The sequence below is a fragment of the Pelodiscus sinensis genome, chromosome 1 (assembly GCF_052426305.1).
Source record: "Pelodiscus sinensis isolate ZL-2025 chromosome 1, ASM5242630v1, whole genome shotgun sequence".
Classification (NCBI taxonomy): domain Eukaryota; kingdom Metazoa; phylum Chordata; order Testudines; family Trionychidae; genus Pelodiscus; species Pelodiscus sinensis.
Window position 1 is genome coordinate 326236288 of NC_143052.1, and position 27284 is coordinate 326263571.

At 40.5% G+C, this 27284-nt stretch overlaps 1 protein-coding gene across 2 annotated transcripts in view; it reads right to left on the bottom strand.

The window, feature by feature from the left end:
• Window positions 1–27284, bottom strand: part of TRPC6 (transient receptor potential cation channel subfamily C member 6) — a 158128-nt gene that overhangs the window by 34346 nt on the left and 96498 nt on the right. For both annotated transcript variants that reach the window (XM_075919281.2, XM_075919280.2), the window contains exons 3-8: window positions 25835–26020; window positions 24856–25020; window positions 15613–15835; window positions 10578–10811; window positions 9294–9558; window positions 2347–2542 (exon numbers count right to left, since the gene is read on the bottom strand). In XM_075919281.2, coding sequence (XP_075775396.1) covers window positions 2347–2542; window positions 9294–9558; window positions 10578–10811; window positions 15613–15835; window positions 24856–25020; window positions 25835–26020 — 1269 coding nt within the window. The remainder of the gene's footprint in view (window positions 1–2346; window positions 2543–9293; window positions 9559–10577; window positions 10812–15612; window positions 15836–24855; window positions 25021–25834; window positions 26021–27284) is intronic.

Below are 27284 nucleotides of genomic sequence, written 5' to 3' on the forward strand. Positions count from 1 at the left end.
AACCCGGGGACTGCCTGTATATATATATTCACAAACCAATTATTTCATATTTGTCATTGATCAAATGGCCTCATTCTAGGCACCTGAATGCCTCTCTCATGCCTAAGCCTCAGTGATACACAAACTGGGGGAAGATAGGCAATGAAAGTCTATCTTGCCTGCAGGACTTGATTGGAGCACACCTAACTCTGCATCAGATGGCCATGATGGAAAAGCATTGGGCATAGGGTATGCTGAGCGGGGGAAGGCATTGCCTTCCCAAACCACCAGCCTGGCCTCACCCATACTCTTCTCTCAGGACCCCTATTGGAGGTGGAGAGGCTGGAGCTGTGCGCCACCTGTCTTTCCCATGCTCCAGGGCTGTGGAGGCTGGAGCTGCACACTGCCCACCTTCTACACGCTCTGTGGCTGTGGAGGCTGGAGCCACGTGCCTTCCTCCTTTCCCATGCTTTGGGGCAGTGAAGGTGGGGTCAGAAGTGGCGGAGCTAGGGGTGGGGTTGGAGGCTTGCCTCCCTCAGCCCTACCTTCACCCACTGCCCATGTGGAAAAGGACTGCCTCTTTTGTAAGCTTTAGTCCCACATGAAGGTACTCACTCAGGATATGAAACACCCTAGTTCAATTCTCCTCTGTGACTGATGGGGCAAAAAGATTTGGACAGGGGTTCCCCAATTCTCAGCGGCGTGCTCTAATTACTGGACTATAGGATGCTTTGATGCTGGTCTGTCTCAGTCTCTCCAAATGAAGTTGTTCCACTTTAATTAAATAATGATTGTGTCAAAGAAAGAGTAAAAATCACTTTCTTATAAGAAGTTGTATTTAAAAATTGACAATGTGATCTGGCCCTTTTTTCCCCACAGCACTCAAAAGTTTGTGTGAATTTGTACATGTTTATTACATTTAAAATTGTTTAAGTTCTGTGAAATAGGGAAAAAAAGCTGAGTTATTTATGTGAAAACAGGCTCCTTTCTGGCCAGGCCTCGTGCGCATAGCCTTCCTAGCCCAAGATTACCTTCCCCTCAAACCAAAAACCCTGCACTATGTGACTTAAAATCAGTAAAAACCAGGAGTAAGACACCAGGCAGGTTCGTGCCACTCAAGGGCCATCTCACCCCCTCCCATTTCCCCTCAGCCTGTCACTAGGCAGACTAAATCTGTCAAGCCTATCACAACTAGGCGCGGGAAAGCTCTTGCTCTCTCTATAAAACAGCTACCCCTTCTGCATGCAGTTGAGGGTTCCCGAACATTTGGAAGGCAGAACACGAGCCAGGTTCTGAGGGCTGATCACCCGAGGACCCCCTCACGCTCACCGAATCTACCGAATCTTTTGCAGAGCGTGACAAATAACGAATATGCTGTTGTCTCTGTTGTCTCTTGTATGTCTGATAAATGTGAGTATTGCTGTGTAAAGTTAGTTAAAGGTTTGATAAATAATAGTGTTAAGAGTAAGTTAGTTAGAAATTGTTAAATAGTACAGTTAAGAGTTAAATAGATGTTAGACCTTATGAATAAAATTAATGTAAATATAACTGATAAAAATCCCTGGGCTGTTATTGATAATTACTTAGACTTAGAGAAACCCCAGGGCATTTTCCTCTATTGTATTGCAGTTTGTCTGTTGTTACTGTTAATAGTTATCTGGCGCCCACGCATGTAAAAAGTTGATAAATAAAAAGTTATAGTTAAAAGCATTTTAATAAAAGTTAAAAAATATTCAATACAAGGCTGCCTGTTTCTGCACCTCTCTGGGCCTGGCCACATTCTCGAACCTTCCATTTTACCTTTCCACAGTTTACAATTTGAAACTATGTACTAGATTTGCCTATGAGTTGGATGCATATGAATGAGGATTCTGTTCTAACAGAAAGAATAGAGAAACCACGTGAATAATAATTTGAAATTAGAGAGAGAAGAGACTTGCAAGATCAGCTAACATATCCTTCTGTGGCACTGTTCTATAGTACAGGTTGGACTCCCTGGTATGGCTGAACAAGGAAGTTTTTCAGACCAGGGAAGATCTGGATGGAGGGGCCATACCAGCCTCCCTTCTGGGCTCCTCTCTCCAGCTACATGGCATCACTGTCCTTGGCCACCTCGCTGCGGCAGCCCTGAAAGCTCCAGCAGCCCCATGAGCTCCAGGCATTGGAACTATTTTCAATTTCACTACCAACAATTTGGAAGGAATTTATGGTGCTTATTTAAGCAAAAATAGCACCAGGTTGTTTTTCTGTAATAAAAGATATCTATATGAAGAAACAAGAAACAACTTGTCATAATGTGTGTTTCTTTGTACACTAAACCACAAGGAGATATAACCAGTCACATATAATCATAAAATAAAGTTTTACCTCAATCTCCTGGAAGGAGCTGTTGATCATTGCAATGAGCATGTTCAATAAAACAATGACCATAGTAACATTGTAGACTCCATAAAGGACGTAACCAATATTCTCAATAAATTTGTGTTTATAATTGATGACAACTGATTTCACTTCTGAAAGTCCAAATATAGCCCAGAACAATGTCTTAAAACTTTCTTCAACTCTAAAAGGAAAAAACAGAACATGTAAATATTATACTCTAAAAATATTTATGAAAGCTGATTTAATTAACAAGTTACTACTATTTACCTATTAAAGGGTATGTCTACACTACAGCATTATTTCAAAATATCTAATTTCAAAATAGTTATTTTGAAATAGCTTATTTCAAAATAACGCATCTACACACAAAATGCATTTCAAAATAGCGTTTTGCTATTTTGAAATACTGTGTCCACACTGATTGGACGTTGAATCGCATTTAAGATCGGCCAGAACTGGTTCCGGCAGGGCACCAGGTCAGGAGTTACCTTGTGTGGCTGCTGCCTGAGGCTGTCTGAGGCTTGTGCTTAAAGGGACCCCAATGAACAGCCGGTTCTCAGGTTTCACTGCTTGCTTGCCTACCTCGCTGAGGGACAGCAAAGCATTTTTTTTCTCTGCGTGCTCTGATTGCCCTCACTCAGGACACCACAGCACTCTGTAGCATGGAGCCGGAGCTGCCCCTGGGCACTCTTGTGCTTCTTGTGGACATGTTGCTGCAAGCCTGGCTGCACTTTCTGCAGGCTGCCTCCCAGCATCTGCTGCAGCCCAACCCCCAGGCCGTCATCCAAACTCTCCTGGGATATGTGGGGGAGCAGCTGCAGCTCCTGGATGCCAGTGTGCCCTGCTGCTTCTGGCATCTGGGCACTAGAATTGACAGGTGGAACCACATTGTCCTGGAGCGCTGGGAAGACCTACAGTGGACCCAGAACTTCAGGATGAAGAAGGACACCTTCCTGGAGCTCTGTGAGTGGCTCGTCCCTGCCCTATAGCAATGGGACATGCACATGAGGCCCACCATTCCCCTCCAGAAGCATGTGGCCATTGCCTTTGGGAAGCTCTCCACACCAGATAGCTACTGATCTGTGGCAAACCAGTTTGGTGTGGGGAGATCCAACGTCAGAGTGGTGCCTATGCAAGTATGGCAGTCTCCGGCCATTATGCCCGGAGGGGGGGTGCAAGGAGGGAATGGGCTGCCCGAGGGAAAAGGAGTGGGGGGAGTGAAAGTCCCCTCCCTGGGAGGGTTTGTTCTGTCTCGCCCGCACTAAGGACTGCCCGTGGTGGCCAGGATTGCAGAGGGGGTTGTTCCTGGAGAGTGGGGGCACAAGGCAATGGAGGGGAGGGAGCAATCTCAGCCACCCTGGCACCCCAGTGACTCTCACTTTGGTGTGTTCCTGTGCAGGTGGTCAAGGCTATCAACAGAGTGCTGCTCCGCAGAGTCATCTGCCTTGCCGATGTGGATGCAGTCATCAAGGGGTTTGGTGCCATGGCCTTCCCCAGGGAGGTGGGCAATCGATGGGGGACACATCCCCATCTGTGCCCCGGAACACCAGGCCTCCCTCTACATCAACCATAAGGGATACTTCTTGGTCATCCTGCAGGCTGTGTCTGACCAACAGGGCCACTTCGTGGACATTAATGTGGTCTGGTCCGGCAGAGCGCACGACACGCGGGTGTACCGCAACTCCTCCATGTGCCAAAGGCTGCATGCCGGGACTTTCTTCCCCGACCGCCACATTGGGGTCGGGGACGTGGACATGCCTGTGTGCCTGGTGGGGGATGCGGCCTAGCCCCTACAAACCTGGCTCATGAAGCCCCTTCCTGATGCACAATAAAGACACGTGTTCAAGAAAAGAAACTCTCTTTATTGAACAAAACTGGTGTGGGAGGGGGGAATGAAACTCAGGTGAGACTGGGGAAAGAATGCAGGAGAGGGGAGGTGAGAGGGTGGGAGAGTAGAGGGGTAAACCTGGGAGGAGGGAGCTGGAAGGGGGAGGCAAGGGGAGGAGAAGCTCAGGGCTCAAGGTCTTGCCGGCCCACCTATCTCCCAGCACTGCAGGAGCAGGGGCCTCGGTGTCCCTGGAGAGGGGGAAGGGTGGAGGGCATAGAGGGTGGGAAGGATGGGGTGGAAGAAGCGGGAGGGGGAGCAGGAGTGGGAGGAGGAACTGTAGCTGGGGAGGCAGCAGAGGCTGGAGCGGCAGGAGGCAGCAATCTCTGCAGTAGGGTCTGCAGGTGGTCACAGATGGCACAGCCATGAGCAAAGAGCTCCCGCCAGCTCTTCCAACGGAGCTGCAGGTCTTCGTGCACCCAGTGGTCAAGGGTGCGGTCCAGGCCTCGCAGTATCCCCAGGTGCTGCCGCTGGGAGTACTCTTGGGCATGGGTCAGCCTGCAGAGTTCTCGGGTGCAGAAGGATGTCCCAGGCAGGGTGGTGCACTCTGCACTCGCAGCTGGTGTGGCTGTGGACAAAGAAGAGAAATGGTCAGTTATCCCTGGGGACACAGTAAGTGAAGCTCAGTCCCCCTCTGCAAAGCAAAGACAACAAGTCTCCGCACCATCAGAGCTGATGTGCTAGCACAGAGGCTAAGTTTGGGATGTCCTGCTATCCCTGGGAGTGGGAGCTGGCCCGAGAGTGCATCCATGCCCGTGCTGTATGTGGTGTGGGTCTGTGTGTGAGGTGGGGGAGATGTCCCCTGTCTCTGTGTAGAAGAGGCTTGTGGAGGGAGGGTGTCCTGCTATGTCCCACCCCCGGGTCAGAAGCACGTCATGTGCCTTCATACATACACATGTGTGGATAACAGGCCAAGGCCCCTGTGTGGCAGCCAGCTGGAGCCACGTGCCCAGGGGTGGCACGGCACATGAACAGGTTGCTTCGTGATCTGTAGTCAGCAAATCCCATGCGCACAGTCCCTGGTCTCCCTCTCCTCCCGCCCCCACATAAGGGAACAATGATGGCACTCACATGTTGTTGCCTCCCCGGCCTCGGACGGCACCAGCATCAGGCTCACCGGGATGGCTTGGGGGTCCTGGCTGCGTGGCATGCTCCCTCCAGGCTCCTGTGGCTCCTGGCCCTCCTCCTCCTCTGTGCCCTGATCAGGGCTCTCTGCCCCAGGGTCGATGACCACCTGGGAGGCACAGACTGTCCCACCCCTAGGATGTAGTCAAGGGCATCAAAATAGGGGCAGATGTCTGGGTCTGCCCCTGTTTGGAAGCTGCCTCCTGTGGCCCTGGCATACGCTTGACGCAGCTTCTTGATTTTCATCCGAACCTGCTCCTGGGTTTGGATGTGGCCTTTGGTGGCCAGGCTGGCAGCTATACGGCTGTAAACAGGTGCATTCCTCCATCTAGTGCAGAGACCATGGACGTTGGAGGCATCCCCCCAAACCTCGGCTCCTGGGAGCTGGTAGTCTGGTCCTGGGGAGCAGTGGAGGGCTGGCTGGCAGTGGCTTGCTGGCTCATGTTGGGGCCACTGGGTCAGGGGCAGCAAATACTAGCTCTGGGTTGGCAGGCCTGGAGCTGGCACAGGCTCTGTGGCCAGACCCTACCCCTTTATGGGCTCTGCGGATGGGGGGAAGAGAGTTTTCTTGGTTGGGGCCAGAGTGGCCAGCAGGAAACCCTGGGAAGGGCTGGAGGCCCCCCTATTTCGAAATAGTCCCTATTCCGCGTCTACACAGCACTTATTTCAAAATAGCAATTTAGAAATAGGCGCTATTCCTAGTGGAATGAGGTTTACCAAGTTCGAAATAAGCCCTCTGCTATTTTGATTTAATTTCGAAATAGCGGTTGGCTTGTGTAGATGCTAGTAAAGTTATCTTGAAATAACTTTGCTGTGTAGACATACCCATATAAACTTCTCCTCAATGAAATGGCAGAAGTCTGATCTTACTGATACTACTCATACACTTAGGCTACGTCTACATTGGCATGATCTTGCGCAAATACTCTTTAACGCACAAGTTCTTGCGTTAAAGTATTTGCGCAAGAGAGCGTCTACATTGGCATGTGCATTTGCGCAAGAGATGTGCTTTTGTGCAAGAGCATCCATGCCAGTGTAGACGCTCTCTTGCGCAAGAAAGCTCCAATGGCCATTTTAGCCATCGGGCTTTCTTGCACAAGAAATTCATGTTGCCTGTCTACACTGGCATCTTGCGCAAGAACAGTTGCACAGGAGGGCTTATTCCTGAGCGGGAGCATCATAGTTCTTGCACAAGAAGCACTGATTTCACACATTAGAACGTCAGTGTTCTTGCACAAGAACTCTCCGCCAGTGTGGACAGGCGACATGTTTTTGTGCAAAAGCGGCTCCTTTGGCTCAAGATCGCACAAATGTACACATATCCTCGATGTAAAAAGCACTGCCATTTAAGACCACTCCGTAATAACAGTTTAAATTTTATGGCATAAAAGATAAAATCACTGTATTTAGTTAATTACACTTGTAAAATCAAGGTCTGAATATACCCTGGAGGCATGAAAGAGGAGGAAAGCAAAGAACTAGAAGTTGAAGTGCACAGGAGGACAGATGATCATGCAAAGGATCTACCTTAGGGTATGTCTACACTACCATCCTAGTTCGAACTAGGGTGGTTAATGTAGGCAACCGAAGTTGCAAATGAAGCCCGGGATTTAAATATCCCGGGCTTCATTTGCATCTTACCGGGTGCCGCCATTTTTAAAGCCCCGGTAGTTCGGACTCTGTGCCCGCGGCTACACGCGGCACGGAGTAGGTAGTTCGGATTAGGCTCTCTAATCCGAACTACCGTTACTCCTCGTGGAACGAGGTGTACCGGTAGTTCGGATTAGAGAGCCTAATCCGAACTACCTACTCCGTGCCATGTGTAGCCGCGGGCACAGAGTCCGAACTACCGGGGTTTTAAAAATGGCGGCACCCGGTAAGATGCAAATGAAGCCCGGGATATTTAAATCCCGGGCTTCATTTGCAACTTCGGTTGCCTACATTAACCACCCTAGTTCGAACTAGGGTGGTAGTGTAGACATACCCTTAGAAAGAAGATTAATATAAACTGATCAGAGAAAAGTATATAATAATAATGAATGGTGCAGAGAAGGTAGAATGGGAACTTCTGCTCTCCCCATCTTCTAAATCAAGAACCAGGGAACTATTAATGAAATTAAAAACCAAGGAAATAATTTTCACACAAACTCACTGACCCAGGAAGATTTTTGGTCAAGAATTTAAGATTAAAAATGGGATTGATATTTTATATGGAGATCAAGATATCCAGAGTGTTGCGAGGGTGGGGGGAGTGTTAAATAAGGAGTCTGAGCACTTGCTATCATGGTGATGGGGGTACAGCATGGGCAGACATCACTTCTACTGATTTATAGACTTACTCTGATTCCTCCTTTCCTGCTTGCTTAGGATAGATGTAACTTCTAATAAATGCTCTATGTGTTAACAATGCTATCTTCCTTATCCACTTATCTGTTCTCATTCTCTCTGAAGTATATATTCAGGGGTACATCTCCTTTCTCCATTGTAAGTTGCTGATTTAAGGAGTTTTGTGATATGAGCACTGCCTACATCAACTAAAATGCTCTACACAGTAAACAGAGGCAGGTATAATTCTATTCATCACATGGTTATGATTATGCATTATATAAGTGTTCACATTACTAAATTAGGGCTTAAAGGGTGATGTAATTGATAAATGTATTTACATACTAACTAAAATTAAAAGGTGAACCTGTGGTTAATTTATTGCTCACTTGCATCCCAGGTTGTGGGAGGAGTCCAAAACGGAATGAGTATCTGCAAGAAAGGTGCCCTTCTCCTCTATCCACCTCAGGGACACCTGTTCTTGTCTAACACAGAGTTGTTATAACTAAACATTACTTTTAGAAAGGATATTAAACCTCACTTTTGGGGGTTTAAGCCAATCTCTAATATTATCTATCAGAATCAGACTTCTTTGGATGATGAGGGAGCGAGGAAGGTATGATTATCCCACATCCATCTACAGAACAATTCTTACTCTGAAATGCTCCTTCTTAAGCAGTTGGTTTTAGTCACTGCTCAAGACAGAATACTGGACTGAATGGAACTTGAGTCTGATCCAATCTGGCAATCACTATGTTGCTATATTCTCCTCAGCTGTGGGCAATGTATCTCTTTTGCACTCTACTGAAATTTCCTTTGAAAAATGTGAAAATGTTGCATAGCTGGTATATGCAGCCTTCTAGGGGCACATGTGATGTGATGGCCCAAATTCAGTCTGTTAGTTTAATCAGCTGCAACTCACGGAGAAGCCTCTGGGCCAATTCCGTGGTGACATAAGTAGTACTGTATGTAAATTGGAATCAAATACAAAGCAGCATAACTTGCCCTGTTTTAGCATTCACTGGGTTTGCAAAATGAGAGTAACTAATAGGCAGAAGTAAAGAAAGATAAATATTAAAAACAGCAACTAACATTGGCATGGCAAAGGAAACCTCTACCTTAATTTACATCATTCCTAGTCCAACTCTCCTGGGGTCATCTTTAAACCTGGTGTAAACATGTCACCTCTTATGCTAACCCCACCTATTTTATTCAGACAAGATCATTATTTATATAGTGGTAGCACTGACCATCCACAATCATGGATCAGGCTTGGATTATTGTTCTAGATGCCCTTTGTAAGGGATGGCCCTTGCCCTAGAAAATGTACAATTTAAGTCCCATTAATGTTCAATAAAGTCAGTGCAGATTTACTCCAGTGTAATTGGGCTAAAAACTTTATCCTTAACTTCAATTATATCTTAAAGGTACCTGCACTACAGAGAAAGTTACCACTCATTATAAAAGCAAACGATTGAATAAAAGATGGGAATCTTGGACTATACATTATGACACTTTGTACATTAATGTACAAATACAAGTAACACTCCTTTTACAAAACAATGTGCAATTGTTAACATTTACACAGAATACTTACGTTGTGAATGCTTCATTCTGTTTGGCCCCACGGTAGTAGGAATAGAGATTAAACATTCCTATCATGAAGGCCACAAACACCATGATAAATATTACCATGAACTTGAAGATGTCTTTCACAGTTCTGCCAAGTGATATCTGTAGTGGTCCAAAGCTTTCATTGGCTGGGAGAATGTAGGCTATTCTGGAGAAACTTAAAACAACAGCAATTGCATACAGGCCTTCAGATATGATTTGTGGATCAGTTGGATCCCACTTTATTCTGGCTAGAAATAAAAAATGAGAGTTTCTGATCACTGAGCAAAAGTATGTTTAGGCTATTCATGGCAACCATCTTCTTTTGGTTAGTAAAGAGTGTCCCAGATCCTCAAGTATTGTTTTTTCTTTTACCATACTTTGAAAACAAAATGCAACACAGCCACCTCATTTCAAAATGTCCTTACATATAACACAGAAAATGACATTCCCATCCCAGGAATTCAGTAGAGCACTATAATTTACGTAACACACACACACACACACACACACACACACACACACACACACACACACACACACACACACACACAATGAATGAGTCACTGTGTGACCTTAGACATGGCATGGACTCAATTAGATTATGTATATTTGCCTGTGAACAGGGCCTTTTTAGATGCAGTTCATTTCTCGTAATTACATATCTGTTCAGCAAATTTCTGAACTCCTCCCTTGGGAATCCATTGCTTGCTCCATTCAAAACCCAAGAAGTTTTAGTGCAAAATGGAATTCAACCTTAACTATGAAGTCATAACCAGAACTTCCATAATATTGGTATCAATTAAAGCTCCATTGATACAGTTATACAGCGTAGATTAGAGAGAAGAATTTTGCTTGGCAACTTTAGAAATCCAGAGCAATTTAGATGCTGTGTTCTGTTTGTAAAGACAATATTTTGCTGTAATTTATAATTGCATTGATGTTTATCGAGCTGTTTTTAATAATTTCTCACGGCTTGCATTTTAACCTATGGTTGTATTTCAAAAAAATATTTTTAGTATTTTATAGCATATTTATTCATCATACTGCTTTAATATATTATGAAGTAAAGCAACCCCCTATGTACTACCAGAAGTGTATTTAAGGTAATGGTATAAACAAATATAACACCTAATGCAATTAAGAGAATAAAAAATAAAGTTAGGTGAAAAATTAATCCATGCTGACTGGGAGACTACATAAAGAATTAGAATCTTATTGATATAGAAACTTAAATTGTATTTAAGTCTATTGTAGGAATTCAACTCACCCAAAGTGTAGTATTTTATGTTGTAATCTAATGTTGCAGTTTCTATGTCTGTCCCATCTGCCTTTGAGTCAACAATGTCCTGGGCTCTGGAAGCATGCCAAAATGCCATAAACCTTGCAATGAATGATGCTGCAAAAATGGCTAACATACCAAAATCAAGCATATTCCATAATTCAAACAGATATTCTTTGGGCCCTTGAGACCAAATTTCTTTACATTCAGACCATATCATGCCTGCGTAAGACAGAAGAGAGAATATACTTCATTAATTTTTAACTTATTCATTTTCTTTAATATTATATTCTGAATAGAATGTGCTCTTGAAGGCAGTCAAACTGGAAAGCATTTCTGTTTATATATTCTGACTTCCTTTTTGATGTGCAAATCATACCCTTAAACAGAGAATGAAGGAAAAGTAATTGTGCCTCTTCCATTCCGAGAGGCGGTCTAATTCTTCAGTCATGGTATTTTGGTTTTATACTGATGTCTTTCCACTGATTTCCTTTGACTATATCCCAGAGAAAGGAACATAAGATTTATATGAGTACTCTGTTGATTTCAGTTGATAATGGGACTTCTCACAGGTAAAATTCACCTCTTTACAGAGAATAAGCACAAAGCCCTTACTTCAGTTAAAAACACAAAAGCCCCATTTAGCTTGAGGGCTTAAGTGATGCATGGACCTTGTGCTTGCAATATGAATTTTCTCTCATGTGAGTAAATCATTGCCACTTTAAGAAACTTCTCCATGCAAAAATGGTTCACACTAAATATAATTTAAGTAAATTCTATGTATTGTGTTTTGCAGGAGAGTCACATTATAGGACCCTATATTGCAGTCATTGGAAATATTTTAAAATTCTAATTAGTATTGATTTCCCATTATTCTTCCCAGTATGAGAAACAACATCTGATCAACAAACATTTTGCTGGTCATCATAAATAGTAGAGGCCCAATGACATACAGTAGCACTTAAAATTATAGTGACATGATAGCAATTCTCTCTGCTCCACAATCTGAAAAATAATGGAAGGAAGCCTTGGATATAGTAAAATGAAAGATACGCTGACATTTATATCTTTATCAAGAGCTGTGTGCATTGTTCAGCAAAATCTCCTTTTTCTAGCTGTCTGAAAAGTAAATTTAAAAATTATTAATAAAGACATGTTACTTTAAAATCTATCTTTCACATTAGTGTGTGATGATCTAGTAGAAGAAGGGGCCTGATCCTGAGTTCTTAACGTGATTTGCATTGTGATATGGGCCAATTCAACAAATTCTTATTAGTGCGAGTAGCCCTTTCTTATGTAGTAATATTACTCTTACGTAGTGATTTTTATCTGTATATCTCAAAGTGCTGTACAAAGGATAGTATCATTAGCCCCATTTTACAGACAGGGAAAATGGAGGAACAGAGCAATTAAATGCTTTGTCCAAGGTTAAACAGAAGATCAGCTGCAGAACTAGGAATAGAAACTGTGTTCTCATGAACAGTCCACTGGACACTGCCTATCTTCCACGAGACTTCTCGTATAAGTAATGACTAGTCACACAAGTAAGGAGTAGGCTTAATATAGCTGAAATAAAATAAGGCAAAGTTCTTATTTGTTCATTTACAAAATGGCCAACAAATAATGTTCAGATATCATAGGTCTGCAATGTATTAACATACCCATCCTTTTTCATTGCCTTATTATTTTAAAGGTAAGAAGAAAATACACTTTGTTATTGTAGGTTTCTGGAGAGTTGATAATAACATGTGGTACAATCATTTTACCAGTGACTTACTAGAGCTAGCAAATTATATGAAATTGTGTGTAGGATCTTTTCATTATTTTTCAGTTAGTGTCAATTAAAACCTCACCCAGAGTAACTGTTTAAAATACTTTAAAAACTAACAAGATGGTTTATTAGATGATGAGCTTTCGTGGGCCAGACCCACTTCCTCAGATCAAATAATGGAAGAAAATAGTCACAACCATATATACCAAAGGATACAATTTAAAAAAATGAACACACATGAAAAGGACAAATCACATTACAGAACAGAAGGGGGATGTAGGAAGGGGGGGAAGGAGGTGAATGCCAGTGAGTTAATGATATTAGAGGTGGGGAAGGGGAGATGTCAGACATCTCCCCTTCCCCACCTGGCATTCACCTCCTTCCCCCCCCCCCACACACTTCCCCCTTCTGTTCTGTAATGTGATTTGTCCTTTTCATGTGTGTTCATTTTTTTAAATTGTATCCTTTGGTATATATGGTTGTGACTATTTTCTTCCATTATTTGATCTGAGGAAGTGGGTCTGGCCCACGAAAGCTCATCATCTAATAAACCATCTTGTTAGTCTTTAAAGTGCTACATAGACCTGTATTTTGTTTCAGCTACACCAGACTAACACGGCTACATTTCTACCACTGTTTAAAATACAATATTGTAGCATGGACACACTTAGAGATTGACACCCACAGACCAAGTCTCAGAGAAGTTTCTGGAACTGCCTCTGGCATGCTACCTAGATGACCCAGAGGAACTCCTATGGACCTAAGTACTCTCCCTCCACAGGCCAGAGGGCCTGCTTCTGCTTACAGCCCACTAGGGGTACTTCTACACAGCAACTTTACTTCAAAATAACAAGTGTTATTTTGAAATAACTTAGTCCGCCGATTCACAGCAGGCAGTTATTTTGAAATAATGTTGAAAAATGGCAAGCTGGAGGACTTCTTATTCCGACTTCTGTAACGCTCATTGTATGAGGACTAAGGGAAGTCGGAGGACGAGTGCTCTATTTCAAAATAAGAGCTGTGTAGACACTCCCAATTTTGAAATAAGCTCTTTCAAAATAAGCTATGCAATTGACATAGCTCAATTTGCGTTGCTTATTTTGAGTTAAGCCCTGCAGTGTAGATGCACCCTAAGTGAGGACACTAGGCTCTAAACCTGCCTGACCCAACCCCCTCATAGACTGTTTTTGGATGCTATTAAGCCTTTGACAGAACCACTACAAACTGTGTTGTGGTGCTCTAACTCTGCCTGAGCTCCCCATAGACTGTATTTGGCTGCTCTAACTCTGCTGGAATTTCCACAGATTGTGTAGGGCTGCTCATCATGTGTAGCTCAGTTCATCTTCAAGTAGCTCAATTCATATTCAAGTTTGACACAATCAACTCTGGATTAAACAGACTGTGAATGGCTAGCTAACTACAAAAGCAGCTTCTCCTCTCTTGGAATTCACACCTCCAGATCAGCTACTAGAAGTGGGCCTCATCCTCCCTGATTGGATCCACCTTGTCATCTCCAGCCTGATTCTGGCCTGCATATTTATACCTGCCTCTGGGAATTTCCACTACTTGCATCTGACGAAGTGGGTCTTTGCCCACGAAAGCTTATGCTACAACACTTCAGTTAGTCTATAAGGTGCCACAGGACTCCTCGCCACTTTTGCAGATTCAGAATAACACGGCTACCCCTCTGATACTTGACACCATAAATATATGTGACTTTCAAATAACACCTTGCCAGTAACTCATTTTTGATTAACATTTACATGTATTATATTTTAGTTACCAAAATGATGTATTTATTATACAATCATGTCATTTTGCTCCTAAATCAGATTACAATATATAGCTTTATTAAGTTCTTAGACTGAATAGTTTATATTTATTCATTTATTATCAGATGAATTATGTTTATATAATGTTTGAAATATAAGAGCTATATGAGTTATATGCTATATTCGTATATTCATTTTTTGGTTAAATATGATAAAGCAGAGAGGCTGTTAGTGCTTTTTAAGACTATAGAAATGACTTTCCTTGATTTCATTCACAGAAAAGCAATAAAATGCTTCCAAATTCTCTAATGGAAAAAGATTTATTAGTCACACAACTTCAGTTAAGGATAGGGGCTTTAAAAGAAAGTCAGTTCAATGGGATTTAGGCTAAACCTGTAAGAGATCACTCTAAACACTTGGGACTTGAAAGAGAGCCATTGTAAGTTACATCTTATTTATGCATTACCCCGACACATCTTTAGGGGAAAGAAGTATTAGTTCATTATGCTTTACACTGAATGCTTGGCATACTTCAAAACCTAGGGCTTGAATATTTAAACACAGCTCTGCATTGTGTGTGATGTATGAATCTGCATATCCTGGGAGGCATATGTCTGATTCAGGCATAATGCCTCCAGAAGCGTGAAAGGGTATTGTAGGCAAAGGCATTCAGCTGATGCACCACCTCCTTTGCAAGTCGTGGGCTTCAGCATCACACATATATACATGCAGGGGAACAGTAAAAAGTCTGTCAAGTGTGACTTTTGGTAACAAGACACATTTTATAAGTTACCAAAATGCATGTTATTCCCTGGTATCTTAAAAAAATATGATTGGTATCTATACCAATGCCAGTAAGGAATTCCCCATGCAAATGTAGAGCAGAATATGACCTCAGTATAATCCTTCTTAGGCAACACTCAAACTTACAGTGATTTCAGTAGGAATTTGCTTGAATAAAAATTGCAGGATCACTGAACTATGTAGCTTGACTTCAAGTTTCTTTTATTATTGACTTTGATGAGTCCTGGCATCCTTACTCACACTGACTAATATTTTACTCCCTTGAACTCAATGGGTCATTCAAAGTGCTTTTCAACATATGTGATGATGGCAGAATTTGCCCTTTAATATTTAGGAGGCTAGATTTCTACTCCTCTTAGATTGAACGGTAGCTTATTTCACAAGAAGTCCTATTCATTTCAATGGGATTGTCTGCAGAATTATTACTCAATATAGAGGCAGAAGTGGATGAAAAATCAGGTCCTTAATATGGTAAGATCATTTGATGGTATAGGAATATGGAATTAATTATATGTATCCTATAGAGGGTTTGACAGCAAAGAAAATGGAAGACATGATATGTTCCTCTTGAGCTGTGCACTTTTTCTATGTGAGACTGGAAATAATGTGTATAACTGGAATTCAGCTCTAATGACAACACTGCATGACAGAATTCTAAGAGAAAAATATTTTTTACCTATTACCCAAGAGATAATTAGCATCTCCATCCATGAGAAGCAGGACGTTTTCATTCTAAACAGCTGTTTTTTATGATCAGCTGTTTTGTATGTTTCATTAGGTAGGAGTTTGGTGCCTTCAAATCTGTCAGATGCATTCATGACTAGCAGACCTAGAAAAATGGTGAAAGAGGCTGCATGTGCTACAAACTTCATAAATGGACCACGCATTATTCTCCCCAGCTGCAACACAAAACAAAACATTCAATCAACTTTTTAAAATACATTTATGTCAAAAGCACAGTAAATAATTACAATGAAAATATATACACTCTGTGATGTCATAACGAGATACCATAATTACCTTGCAAAAATGGACACCAGTTTTGGATTTGATATAGTATTCAGCTTAGCAGGAAGGTTCAGGTTAGCAAGAGCAGTTTTTCTGTTTTTAACATTTTAATGGGCCACAAAAAGTTGTGTATACACTTCTATAGCTTCTTACATTCTTTCTTGATTCTCTTAATAGAAATTTCCTTAAACACCCACCAAGAGAGATGACTAAACCTTGAATAGACTAGAAGGGGAGCTGTATAAGTCGTAGCTGCAAAAACAACAAGGAGTCTTGTGGCACCTTACTGACTTTGGATATGTCTACACTGCAATACTATTTTGAAATAACTAATGCTATTCCGAAATAACTTAATCCGTGTCTACACAGCAGGCAGTTATTTCAAAATAATGTTGAAATACTGTCAAGCTGAAGGACTTCTTACTCCAACTGCTGTAACCCTCATTGTACAAAGAATAAGGGAAGTCAGAGGAAGAGTGCTATATTTTGAAATAAGCTATTTTGAAATAAAATACACAATTGATGTAGCTCAATTTGTGTAGTTTATTTCAAATTAAGCCCTGCAGTATAGATGCACCCTTACAGATTTATTAGAGCATAAGCTCTAATGGATAGGTTAAGCATGACACTAAGCAAAACTGAAAAGTCACGTAAGCCTACACCAATCTAGGCTACCAAAATATCTATTTTAAAGGGATTGGCAATTTCTTAAATTCTTTTCATCAGTCCTAATGAATTAATTTGGTTGCAAGCTGGGCACAAAATGCCTACATGTTATTTTGGGTAATGGCAGCTACTGCATGTATTAAAATAGATGAAAAATTCAAAGCAAGTCTCAAGGGTTCATAAGAAACAGTTAATCTTGGTGGCCACTGAAAAAGGTAAGGAGAGGAAGCAAGCATTAGTTACGATAAATAGTTATTATTTAGAATGATTTTTAAAAGGTCAAAGTCAAACTTCAGCTAACACCAAACTGAAGTTTAAGTAAACAAGGAATAAGAAGTCAGTGAAAGATACAGTCGTAGGGGTAATAAACACAGATAACTTATTGAAAAAAAATAGTCATATGTAAAAATATTATTAAAGGAACACTGTCAAGGTTAGTTGGCTCAAAATTTGACCTTTTGACTTTTCTACATTGCCTTTTGCAAATCCATGCAATTCATTATGCATTTCCAATCCTCCCCACTAAACAATTTCTTTGTCCTTTTCCTAAAAATATTCAATTCTCTCAGCCTCAAGAGGTGCCCTATAACAACAGATCATTCTGTATGCAGTGCAAAGTGAAAGGATACTTGTTACAGGTTTCATATTCAAACTTCCCCTAGATGTGTTATAAACAATAGTGAGTAAAACAGATTCTGAGAATGATAAACAAAATACCTTGACAGTGTCTTTTAAAATGTATTATCTGCCTGTGTTCACAAACGAGGATGGGACTGGGACACAGATGCCAGAAAGAGACATGCCCAGGGAAGAAGCAGAAATATTTAAGGAAATCAGGTTAATGCCGGAATAGTTGTTCAAGCAATTTAAAAAAAAATCTAAAAGATTGAGAAAGTCCCCAACCCCCAAAACACAGAAAAATCTTTACTAAATGTAATTAAAAGCTCACTGGAGATAAAATATGTTACAAATAGTGTGAGAGTTATTTTTGATACTTATATTTTAGACGTGACCAGGGATGATTTAGAAATAAAAATTTTCTAACTTTGATTCTACCTATGAAGAAGAGACAGAAAAGAAAATATTAATTATGGACAGAATGGTTCAACAGAAAGACAGGGTTTGATACTAGAGCTTTCTGCACTTAATATGCACTGGATTTAATAAAGTTGTGAGCCTGCAGTATCACATAAATTGGGCCATAAATCTTGGTAGATGACATTAATATAAAAAAAGGAAATTAACACTTTCCAATGGTGAGAAAGGAATGAAAAAGTTGGTTGCAAAGAGGTTGTGGAGATGCTTTTTAGGGGGATCCCTCCAAACTTACAGATCTAGGCATGCCATCATTTTCACATGCACTTTCTTTGACACATGGAAAGCCCATGTTTCAGAGGAGGACCGTATATACCTGTCATATCACTGCTTCAGGAAGCATATCCTCCCCCCAGGGACTGAGAATATTTCCTCTATAGAACTCTCAGCCCATAGTGACCTGGGAGCGAGGAGCCAATATTGTCTTCAAATTCAGATCCCCATTATTTTTCCAGTAATTCATCGGACTGACTCAATTACTTAGTCTTAAAAAGCCAAACTCTGTCCTTAGTTACATCTGTGCAACCCTAGAGTTGCTTGGATGTAATAGAGGGTAGAATTTGATTCATACAAAACTTCATGAAATAAAATACTATCCTACAAAGATAGTGTTAAATCTTCTCTCAGTTTTGCTGATGCCAAGAGAGTGAATGAATCTGCACTTGTGTAAATGAAAAAAAAATCCACATTTTAGTAAGTACGGTCTAAGGATTGTTACTATGTGACTGTATGGAAATGGCAGGAAAATTGTTGCTGAATAAACATTATAGTAAGCAAATGATATTTACTTATGATATAGAATTGACAGATGCACTTAAATATAGTGAAATGTAAGAATCATATTTTAACATTCAGAGAGCTGGACATACAATTCTCATTATAGAAAGAAACAATCAGATGCACACATACAAAATTAAAAATGAATGCCTAGAAAGGTGTACTTTAGAAGGGGATCCGGTCACAAGCTAAATATGAGTTAACAGTGTAACACTTGCAAAAAAAAGCAAACATAATTCTGGGATGTATCAGCAAAAATGTTGCAAGACTGGAGAAACACTACTTCTGCTCTACTCTGCACTGGTAAGGTCTCAGCTGAAATCTTGTGTCCAGTTCAGGATGTCTTATTTCAGGAAAGATGAGAACAAATTGAGAAAAGTCCAGGGGAAAACAATAAAAATTATCAAAGGTCTAGGAAACAGGACCTATGAGGAAAGATTGAAAAACATGTTTTGTTCGGTGAAGAGAAAACTTGAGATGGGAACATAAACATTTTTCAAGTACATAAAAGATTGGGTCTTGCTCACATGGTCACAGTCTGATCACCATATTTGGGGTCAGGAAGGAATTTCTCTCTGGGTCAAATTATCAGAGACCTTGGAGCGAGGGGGGTTCACTGTCCTCTGCAACATGGGGAATGGGTTTAAACTAATATAAATGGTTAATTTTTTTGTAACTTGAAGTCTTTCAGTCATGATTTGAAGATTTCAGTAACTCAGTCAGAGGTTAGGGGTCTATTACAAGAGGGGGTGGGTGATGTTCTGTGGATTGTAATGTGCAGGAGCTTAGACTAGAATGATGATCATAATGGTCCATTCTGACCTTAAAGGCTATGAATCTGTGTTACAAGGAGGGTGAAAAATTGTTCTTAACCTCTGACTAAATGACAAGAAGCAATGAGCTTAAATGTAGCAAGGGCATTTGGAAAAAAATCCTTTTAGGGTAGTTAAGTAATGAAAAAAAATTGCCAAATTTCCATCACTGAAGATTTTCAAGAACATGTTAGACAAACTCTTATCGGGAATGGCCTAGTTGTTAGTCTTGCCTTGAGTGCAGGGAATTGTACTAGATAGCCTATTAAGGTCCCTCCCAGTTCTATACTTTTACGAGTCTATTATTATCAGAGCCAGCAATGGAATGCTGATTTCTCTAGTCTCTCGGATGTATATTCATTGCACTGAATCCAAGGATAAAACAACGCAAAAAGAATCCAGTCTCATAATGGCTGCATGACATTAAGCATGACAGGAGAAAAATCTATGTTTATAAGGGAAGAAACTATAAAGCTTTTAGTACAAAATTCTAGAAGTCATATATAAACATTTTGAACCAAATCACTAACATCATCATGCATTTTTATTACAACAGTGCCTTCTGGTACCAAACACATCAAAACTCATTGTCCCTATCCCCAAAGAGCTTAACATCTAGCTCTGATTGCTGTTCTGTACTGACTCCATGGGTGTGTCTAGACTACAGCCTTCTGCTGGCAGAGGGATGTAAATGAAGCACTTTGAAAGTGCAAATGAAGCTGGGATTTAAATATCCCATGCTTCATTTGCATAATCACGTAATGGCACTCTTTTGAAAAAGTGCTATTTCGAAACTGAAACTGCAGTCTAGACATGGTTCTTTTGAAAACGGGGCGCTTGAGGTTTATTTGAAGTTTACAGGCTCTTTAAAAAAAGCACCCTGTTTTCAAAAGAACCTCATTTAGACTGCAGTTTCAATTTCAAAAAGGGCTTTTTCAAAAGAGCGCCATTATGTGATTATGCAAATGAAGCATGGGATATTTAAATTCCGGCTTCATTTGAAGTGCTTCATTTACATCCCTCTGCCAATATAGGGATGTAGTCTAGACGTAGCCCATATGTAAGGAGAAGTATTCCCATGCCTCCAGCACAAGATAGGTGGGAACTTCCATAACTCTCAGCGGTTTTGGTAATCTAGTAAAATCAGATCATCTGAGCACAAGAAATACAGACAGGGTGGGCACACTTGCAAGGTGCAATTTGGTTATGGAGATATTTTTGCTAGGTCTCTTTTTTAATATAAAAAATAACACAGGAACCAGTAATATATCAGAAAGCAGAAAGGACTTTCAACTGCTCATCAGTAAGTAACATTTTTTTCCAAAGATGCCATAGTCAATAGACCACCACTTATTTACTGACTTACATTTCTTCTAACTACAAAAAAGAGCACCTATCCCAAGCCCTTGACAAACTTTTGAAAATACAATTAATACATTATTAGACACACATTTACTCATGGATGGCAAAACCTGAGAAATAGTATGAACAAAACCATATAATAAACCACTAACAAAGTCAGCACCAGAATTTCCAACATGAGATAGCCCTGAGTTCCTTACAGCCAAGTGTGATCAGAAGGTTATCAAATTCAGGTTGTTACATACAGACTAGATGGAGAAATGGGTTTTAATGGTACTGGGCCCTAACAAAGAATTTCCCAAACATTTAAAGTACTTATGTGGCTTTCATTACTGAAGTATCTGAATGCCACAATAAGAACATAAGAAAGGCCATATTGGGTCAGACCAACAGTTCATCTAGCCCAGTATCCTGTCATGCTGACAATGGCCAATACCAGATGCCCCAGAGCGAGAGAACACAACAGGTAATCATCACGTGATCCCTCCCCTGTTACCCACCTCAAGAGAAACAGAGGCTAGGGACACCATTCCTACCCATCCTAATAGCCATTGATGGACTTAACTTCCATAAATCTATCTAGCTCTTTTTTGAACCCTGTTAAAGTCCTAGCCTTTGCCACAATAAGAAACCTAAGAAAAATGCCTCAAAATCTTTTTCATGAGGTAAGGAAGTTCTATTTATCCCTATTTTAGAAATGGGAAACTGAGGTTCAGAAAGGACAAAGCCCAGATTTTTAAAGTTATTTTGGCACTGCTTCACTCATCATTGCATTTCCTAACTGATTTAGTAGTCTAAATCCTATTCTCAAAGGGAGTTAGGCACTTTGGAGCCTAAACCCCATCTATTGACAATAAAATTTTGATTCTGTAGTGTCTAAATGCCTTTTGAAAATTAGGTTTAGGTTCCTAAATTAGTTATACATTGTAATGCTGAGTATTACAACTCCTAAATATTTTTTATAAATCTGGGCCTAAGTGACTTGCCACTATTTGACAGGAAGTTTAAGGAAAGCAGAGATGTGAACCTCTATTTCTCTAACTTGGTCAATACTCTACCTATGGGCCAGCCTTCCTTTCCTATGCCATAGAACTTCTTTTATGCCTCTCCTGACTGCAGCTGTGGGACTTATGTCACAGGGAGAGAGACTGCCACTGTCATAAGTAGGTGTCAGAGAGTTTCATGGGAAAAAAAAAGAATGTTAAAAATCAACATGGAAACCAACAAACAGCCAGTGGAGATCAGAGTGCACTAGTTCAATATGCTCACAAAAGGACATACCATTTAAAAGCAAGCTGCCAAAATCTGCACCAGCTGCATTCCATGGATGGATTCCAATTGTAGCCTCATAAAAAGTATATAGACACTGAGAAATGTAAATGGCCACTCCATCTGGATTAGTTGAGATGGAGGTATGAAGTTGTGATTTATAAGCAACATAGAAAAATGTCCTTACAACAGAACGTATTCAATTCAACAACTGAGTGGAGGTGATTCTAATTAATTAAAGCATCTCCCCCCCTGAAATGGATCAACTGATTGAAGAAACTACTCCCTTGCCTCTCTCACAGACATGGAATAAAAATTTCAAAAATTCCCCTGTCACAATTAATCAGATTCAAGCAGGAATTTTCACCTGAGAGGCTATGGTCATTTTCTTTCTCTCTTCAGCTATTATGGGACATCTATAAACCAAGGTGAGATAATTCATGAGATAAAAGCAACAAAAAATTATGTCTTAGAGGTCACTTCATAGATAGTTGAGGACAAAAGTTGTGTTAAATTCCATCACCCCATCCATAGATTGGTCTGTCAGAAGAACAGTATTCGCTCAGAATCCCCTGGAATTGCTCTGATATGTTTAATTTTCAAGGGTAAATCCCCTGGTAGGAGAGGAAATCTCCAACTTGGTCTCAAATGAAGTAATTTTCATTTTAGCATTTAAAAACTAAGAGGCATGTATCTAAAATAAAAAAGAAGTACAGCAACAAATGTAACAGAAAAGAGAGAGCCAACTTGCCAATTAACAGCGTTAAATGTAAGAAAATCTTTAAACAGTTATATCAGAAGGGGAGTCAGCTACAAAACAGAAGAGGAAGGTAAGTTTTAAAGGGGTGCTGTGGATTGAAACTGGACAAAAATGCAATGGAGAAATATATTTTCTAAAATGAAAGACCAATCAAAATGATTTTACAATCCAGTAAAAAGGTCTTAACAACAAAATCAACAAACACATAGACACTTCCCTGCAATGTTGGAAACCCAAATGCTGAAGCACTATGAAAGTGAAGACATGCTTAAAGACAAAAGAAGTTTTAAAATCAGTAGAGACTATAAAAAAAAGGAACTGACTGAATTGATTTTTATATTTCAGGCTGAGAATAAAGGAAATAAATAAATAAATCTAAGGAGACTAGATATACTTTTAAAAATCTAAGTTGATAATCATAATACATTCATTTATTTACAGTGTATAATTTTAATTTTATAGTATCTCTTTTACCTCTTATGACAACAGGGGAAGTAAATGCTTTAGGGAGGAAACTTTGAATCGGTGCCCAGATAGATATTCCAAACAAATGCAAAATTCTATGGATGGGAGATTTTGGGCATATCTATATTGGATATAGATTCTGCAACATGAAACTGGCATTCAGCTCTAGAAGCCACATTGAAATAACAGTGTTTTGTAAATGCACACAGAAAAGACCATGTGGCTGCTTTGAAAAAACTCATGAAATGAAATGAGCCTAAAAATTATCTTGACAAGCCCATAGGTAGTAGCAGTGAGCAGGACTGGCCTTACTATGAGGCGAACTGAGGCAGCTGCCTCAGATGCCAGAATGTGGGAGGGTGCCACTAGGACCCAGAGAATTGAGACCTTTCAAAGTTTTGGCCCAAGCAAGGAGGCATGGGGGAATCATTTGAGCTCCCCGCCCCAGGTGCCAAAATGTTGTGGGCCGGCCCCTGGCAATGAGAGATGAAATCAGATGGTCATTTAAGAAAAGGTTTCTTAGTAACAACAGAATGTATTTGTATCAGTGTTAAAAAGCAGTTTGAATTTTCTAAGGTCTTTCATCAGCTCATCCCAGGGATCTTTTCATGATAAGGTCCTGGAGAAGGCCCTTACTGTGGGGTAAAATCCTGACCTAGTTGATGCCAATGGAGCCATGATTTCATCCCTTGCATATAACTTTCTTATACAAACCTCAAATCCATTCAAAACGTATCATGCTAAATTCAGTTCAGTTACACCAGTGTGCCAAAAATAGTTTAATTCACTTCAACGTATTTACACCACACTACTTCGATGGCACATATGGAATCATTAATTTTAGACACTTGCAAATCTATGTTGAGCAGTTAGTTGGACAATTTTGTATTGGTGGTTTGTGGGCAGTAAATATAAATAAAGGTGACATTTTATCCTATGTGAAATCATAAGATGGATAGCTAGCTAAGTGGTCTTAATTCTCAATTTGATGGTTGTGTTCACTTGGTGTGAATTTAAGAAGCTTATTTTATTTAGACATGCATTTATGATTTTTTCCTATCTTTATTTTATTTTGAATAGTATCTGTCTTCAGCATCAGCTTAGTTTACCCTTCTGTCTGAAGGCCCACAGTATCTCTCAGGATCAGGGCTACAAATTTTTCTATGAAAAATAAACATTTTCCCATTTGTAGATGGCTAACAACTTGGATATCACTAGGGAGGAGGAAGAAAACCTGCTAATTGCAGTGCTTCCTATTGCTCTCTCAATACTCTGATGGGCAATTTCTCACTAAATGAGTATTTAATTTCTTTGCAATGTTCTTTCCTCAATCCCCATAAATGTATTAATTAGCTTTTGTTAAATCATTTAGCTACTATATGTTTATTTAACCACATAGCAACAAAATGGAGAGTACTTTGATTCGTTATTCCTGTATTATTGTCTCTACATGGCAATAATTCCTTCTCTCCCTGATCATATTTTTTTTTTGCATTTAGTATTCATTACTTTCCACATGATGCATTTACTTGTTTTTATTGTGAATGTCTGAGTGTGTATTCCTGAAGCTATTCCATTACAATCTGTCATTAAATGACATTCCACTGAAGCTTTGCTAAGGGCATCAGTAATTTATACATAGGTTTCATCTTTGCCAAATTAGAGACTTGCATGCAGATGCTCTAACAAGACTATACAGACTAACCTTGCTGCATGGAGCAATCCAGTAAACCACTGACAGGAATGGCAGCCCTACTGCAACTGCAAGAACAACTAGAAACTTCACTGCCATAGTCTGCTGACGTAAACCTGAGAGATTCTCATACCAGATTGAGAGAAGTTGTTGCTGGCAGTTTGGATGTGCTACGAACTATGACAAAGAAAAGGAACACCACAAAACATTAAACAAAATGTTAACAAACAAAATGTTAGTCATCTGAAATGACTGTAGAATGCAAAATAACAACTCAGTAAACATTCAGATCACCATCAGAGTGTACAGTACAATAAGGAGGCAGTCTGCTTTTTTGTTAAGCATAATTTCTTTAGAATCCAGGCACACTGCTATTAATGGCAGGAAATTTGGCTACTGGTCCAAAAATCAAATTAGATTATGTATAGGTAGTTACAACTTTAAGAAAATTCCAATTCATTTTTCAAATTAAGGGAAATTTCATTTTAGACAATCACCTGTTCAATTTCAACAGGAGCAAATCAAAATTGGCATGTCTCAGGATGCAAATCTGCTGTGAACAGGGCATTAAAGTTCAACAAAAACATGTCTTTATATTATTAGAGGGCCACTATACTGCATTGTACATTTTAATTCACTATGTCCAATGATTTTGTTTTAGAAGATGGATTAATAATCTCTCATCAGTTAAATAAATAAATGCAAAACTAGCAAATACTGTATACAATTACTTCAAGTAACCATACATTGCTCTAACTGTTACCTCCTTGTGTGCTGCATACATCTTTACCTCTGATTTTTTTATTAAGGGAGTAAGTACTTTGGGGAAGGGACTCTCTTTTACACTATGAGTGCACAGCATCTAGTACAATGGGACCCAGCTCCTGTTCAGAGTATCTGGGTGCTGCCGTAATACAAATCATGAATGGTAGTATGAGTTAATGAGATTGCCACTAATTTAAGCTACTATTTTATTAATATCAAGGCTTACTTTTTTGACTTCATACTTAATGGCAAGTTTTAAACGACTAAGGCTAGGCCGACCAAGCTCTCCACTATTATGTCTCGTCTCCACATCTCCATTCAAAATAGCTTCCACTTCTTCAGTATTTCTGCATAAATCAAGAAGCCCAACTACAAAATCCTTGCATTGTATAGACAGTTTTTTGTAATCATTCTGGAGAGGGAAAAGAAAAATAAAATTAATACTTGTTTGTACATAACACATGAGATACCATTTTTACTCCTTCACTTGTGATAAGATGATTTTCTGAGTGACTATTCCTCAACTAGCCACAGAAGAGGGAAGAGATGAGAAGAGCACTGGGCATGTATATACTCCTTTTATTTGTAATTTTCAAAGTTTTTTACAAACTTTCTAAGTGAAGGCCCAGAATATCCCTCTGAAATAGGTATTATTTTCCCCCAGTTTTTGTGATGTGAAACCAAAAAGTATATGTTGCCAAATTCTCCCTTCTAAATCAGTCTTTGCACTGGTTTGTCCATGGAGTATTCAGTCTATAGATTATAAGGCCAACATGGGACATTATTACTACATAGGCCATGGGTGGGCAATAATTTTTGAAGGGGAGCACTTCACAAATTTCTGAAGTGGTCATTGGACACCCTGGAAAGGGCAGGGCCAAGTATCTTGCCCATCCCTCTGGTAAGAGATTCAGGTGCAGGAGGGCCCATGAGGTCTGGGAGGGAGTTTGGGTGAAGGAAGCAATTGTGACCTGGGACATAGGATTGGGGTGCAGGAGCTTGAGTTGTGACATAGGGCAAGAGATTGGGGTGCAGAAAGGGTACCAGGGTTTGGGCTATGATCTATAGCAGGAGGGGATTGTGATCTGGGACAGGGGATTGGGGTGCAGGGTCTGGGAGGGTGTTTGGGCTCAGGAGGGGAGCAGAGGATTTGGCTTATGTGGGAAAAGGGGGTACGAGTGAAGCTACAGAGGAAGGAGGGGCTAGGGTGCCAGAAGCAGGCTTGGCTGGGAGACTTACCTGTGAGACTTCTGGCCAGCAGCCCAGCACATTTGTCAGGCAGAAGCCTGTCTCACCCCTGCACAGGCTGCAGGGCCATGTGCCCTGTGAATAAGAGCTTGAGAGAAGGGGGAAGAGTGCTTCACGTGCTGCCTATTTCCCAAACAGGCAGCTTCTATCAGCCAGAAATCAGCCAATGGGATTGTGCAGGGGATGGGAGCAACCATGAAGAACCTTAAATCACATTTTGGCACTGTCCACGCAGCGGAAGGTCGATGCGAGCACAGGCTCCCGTCGACTTCCCTTAATCCTCGTGAGGAGCAGGACCACTGGTGCTGATGGGAGCACCCTCTCAGTTCAAATTAGCATATCTTCATTAGATCCACTAATTTTGAACCCTTGAAAATTGACTGTGGTAGTATTGATCTTCTCTGTAGTGCAGGCAAGCCCACAGTGAG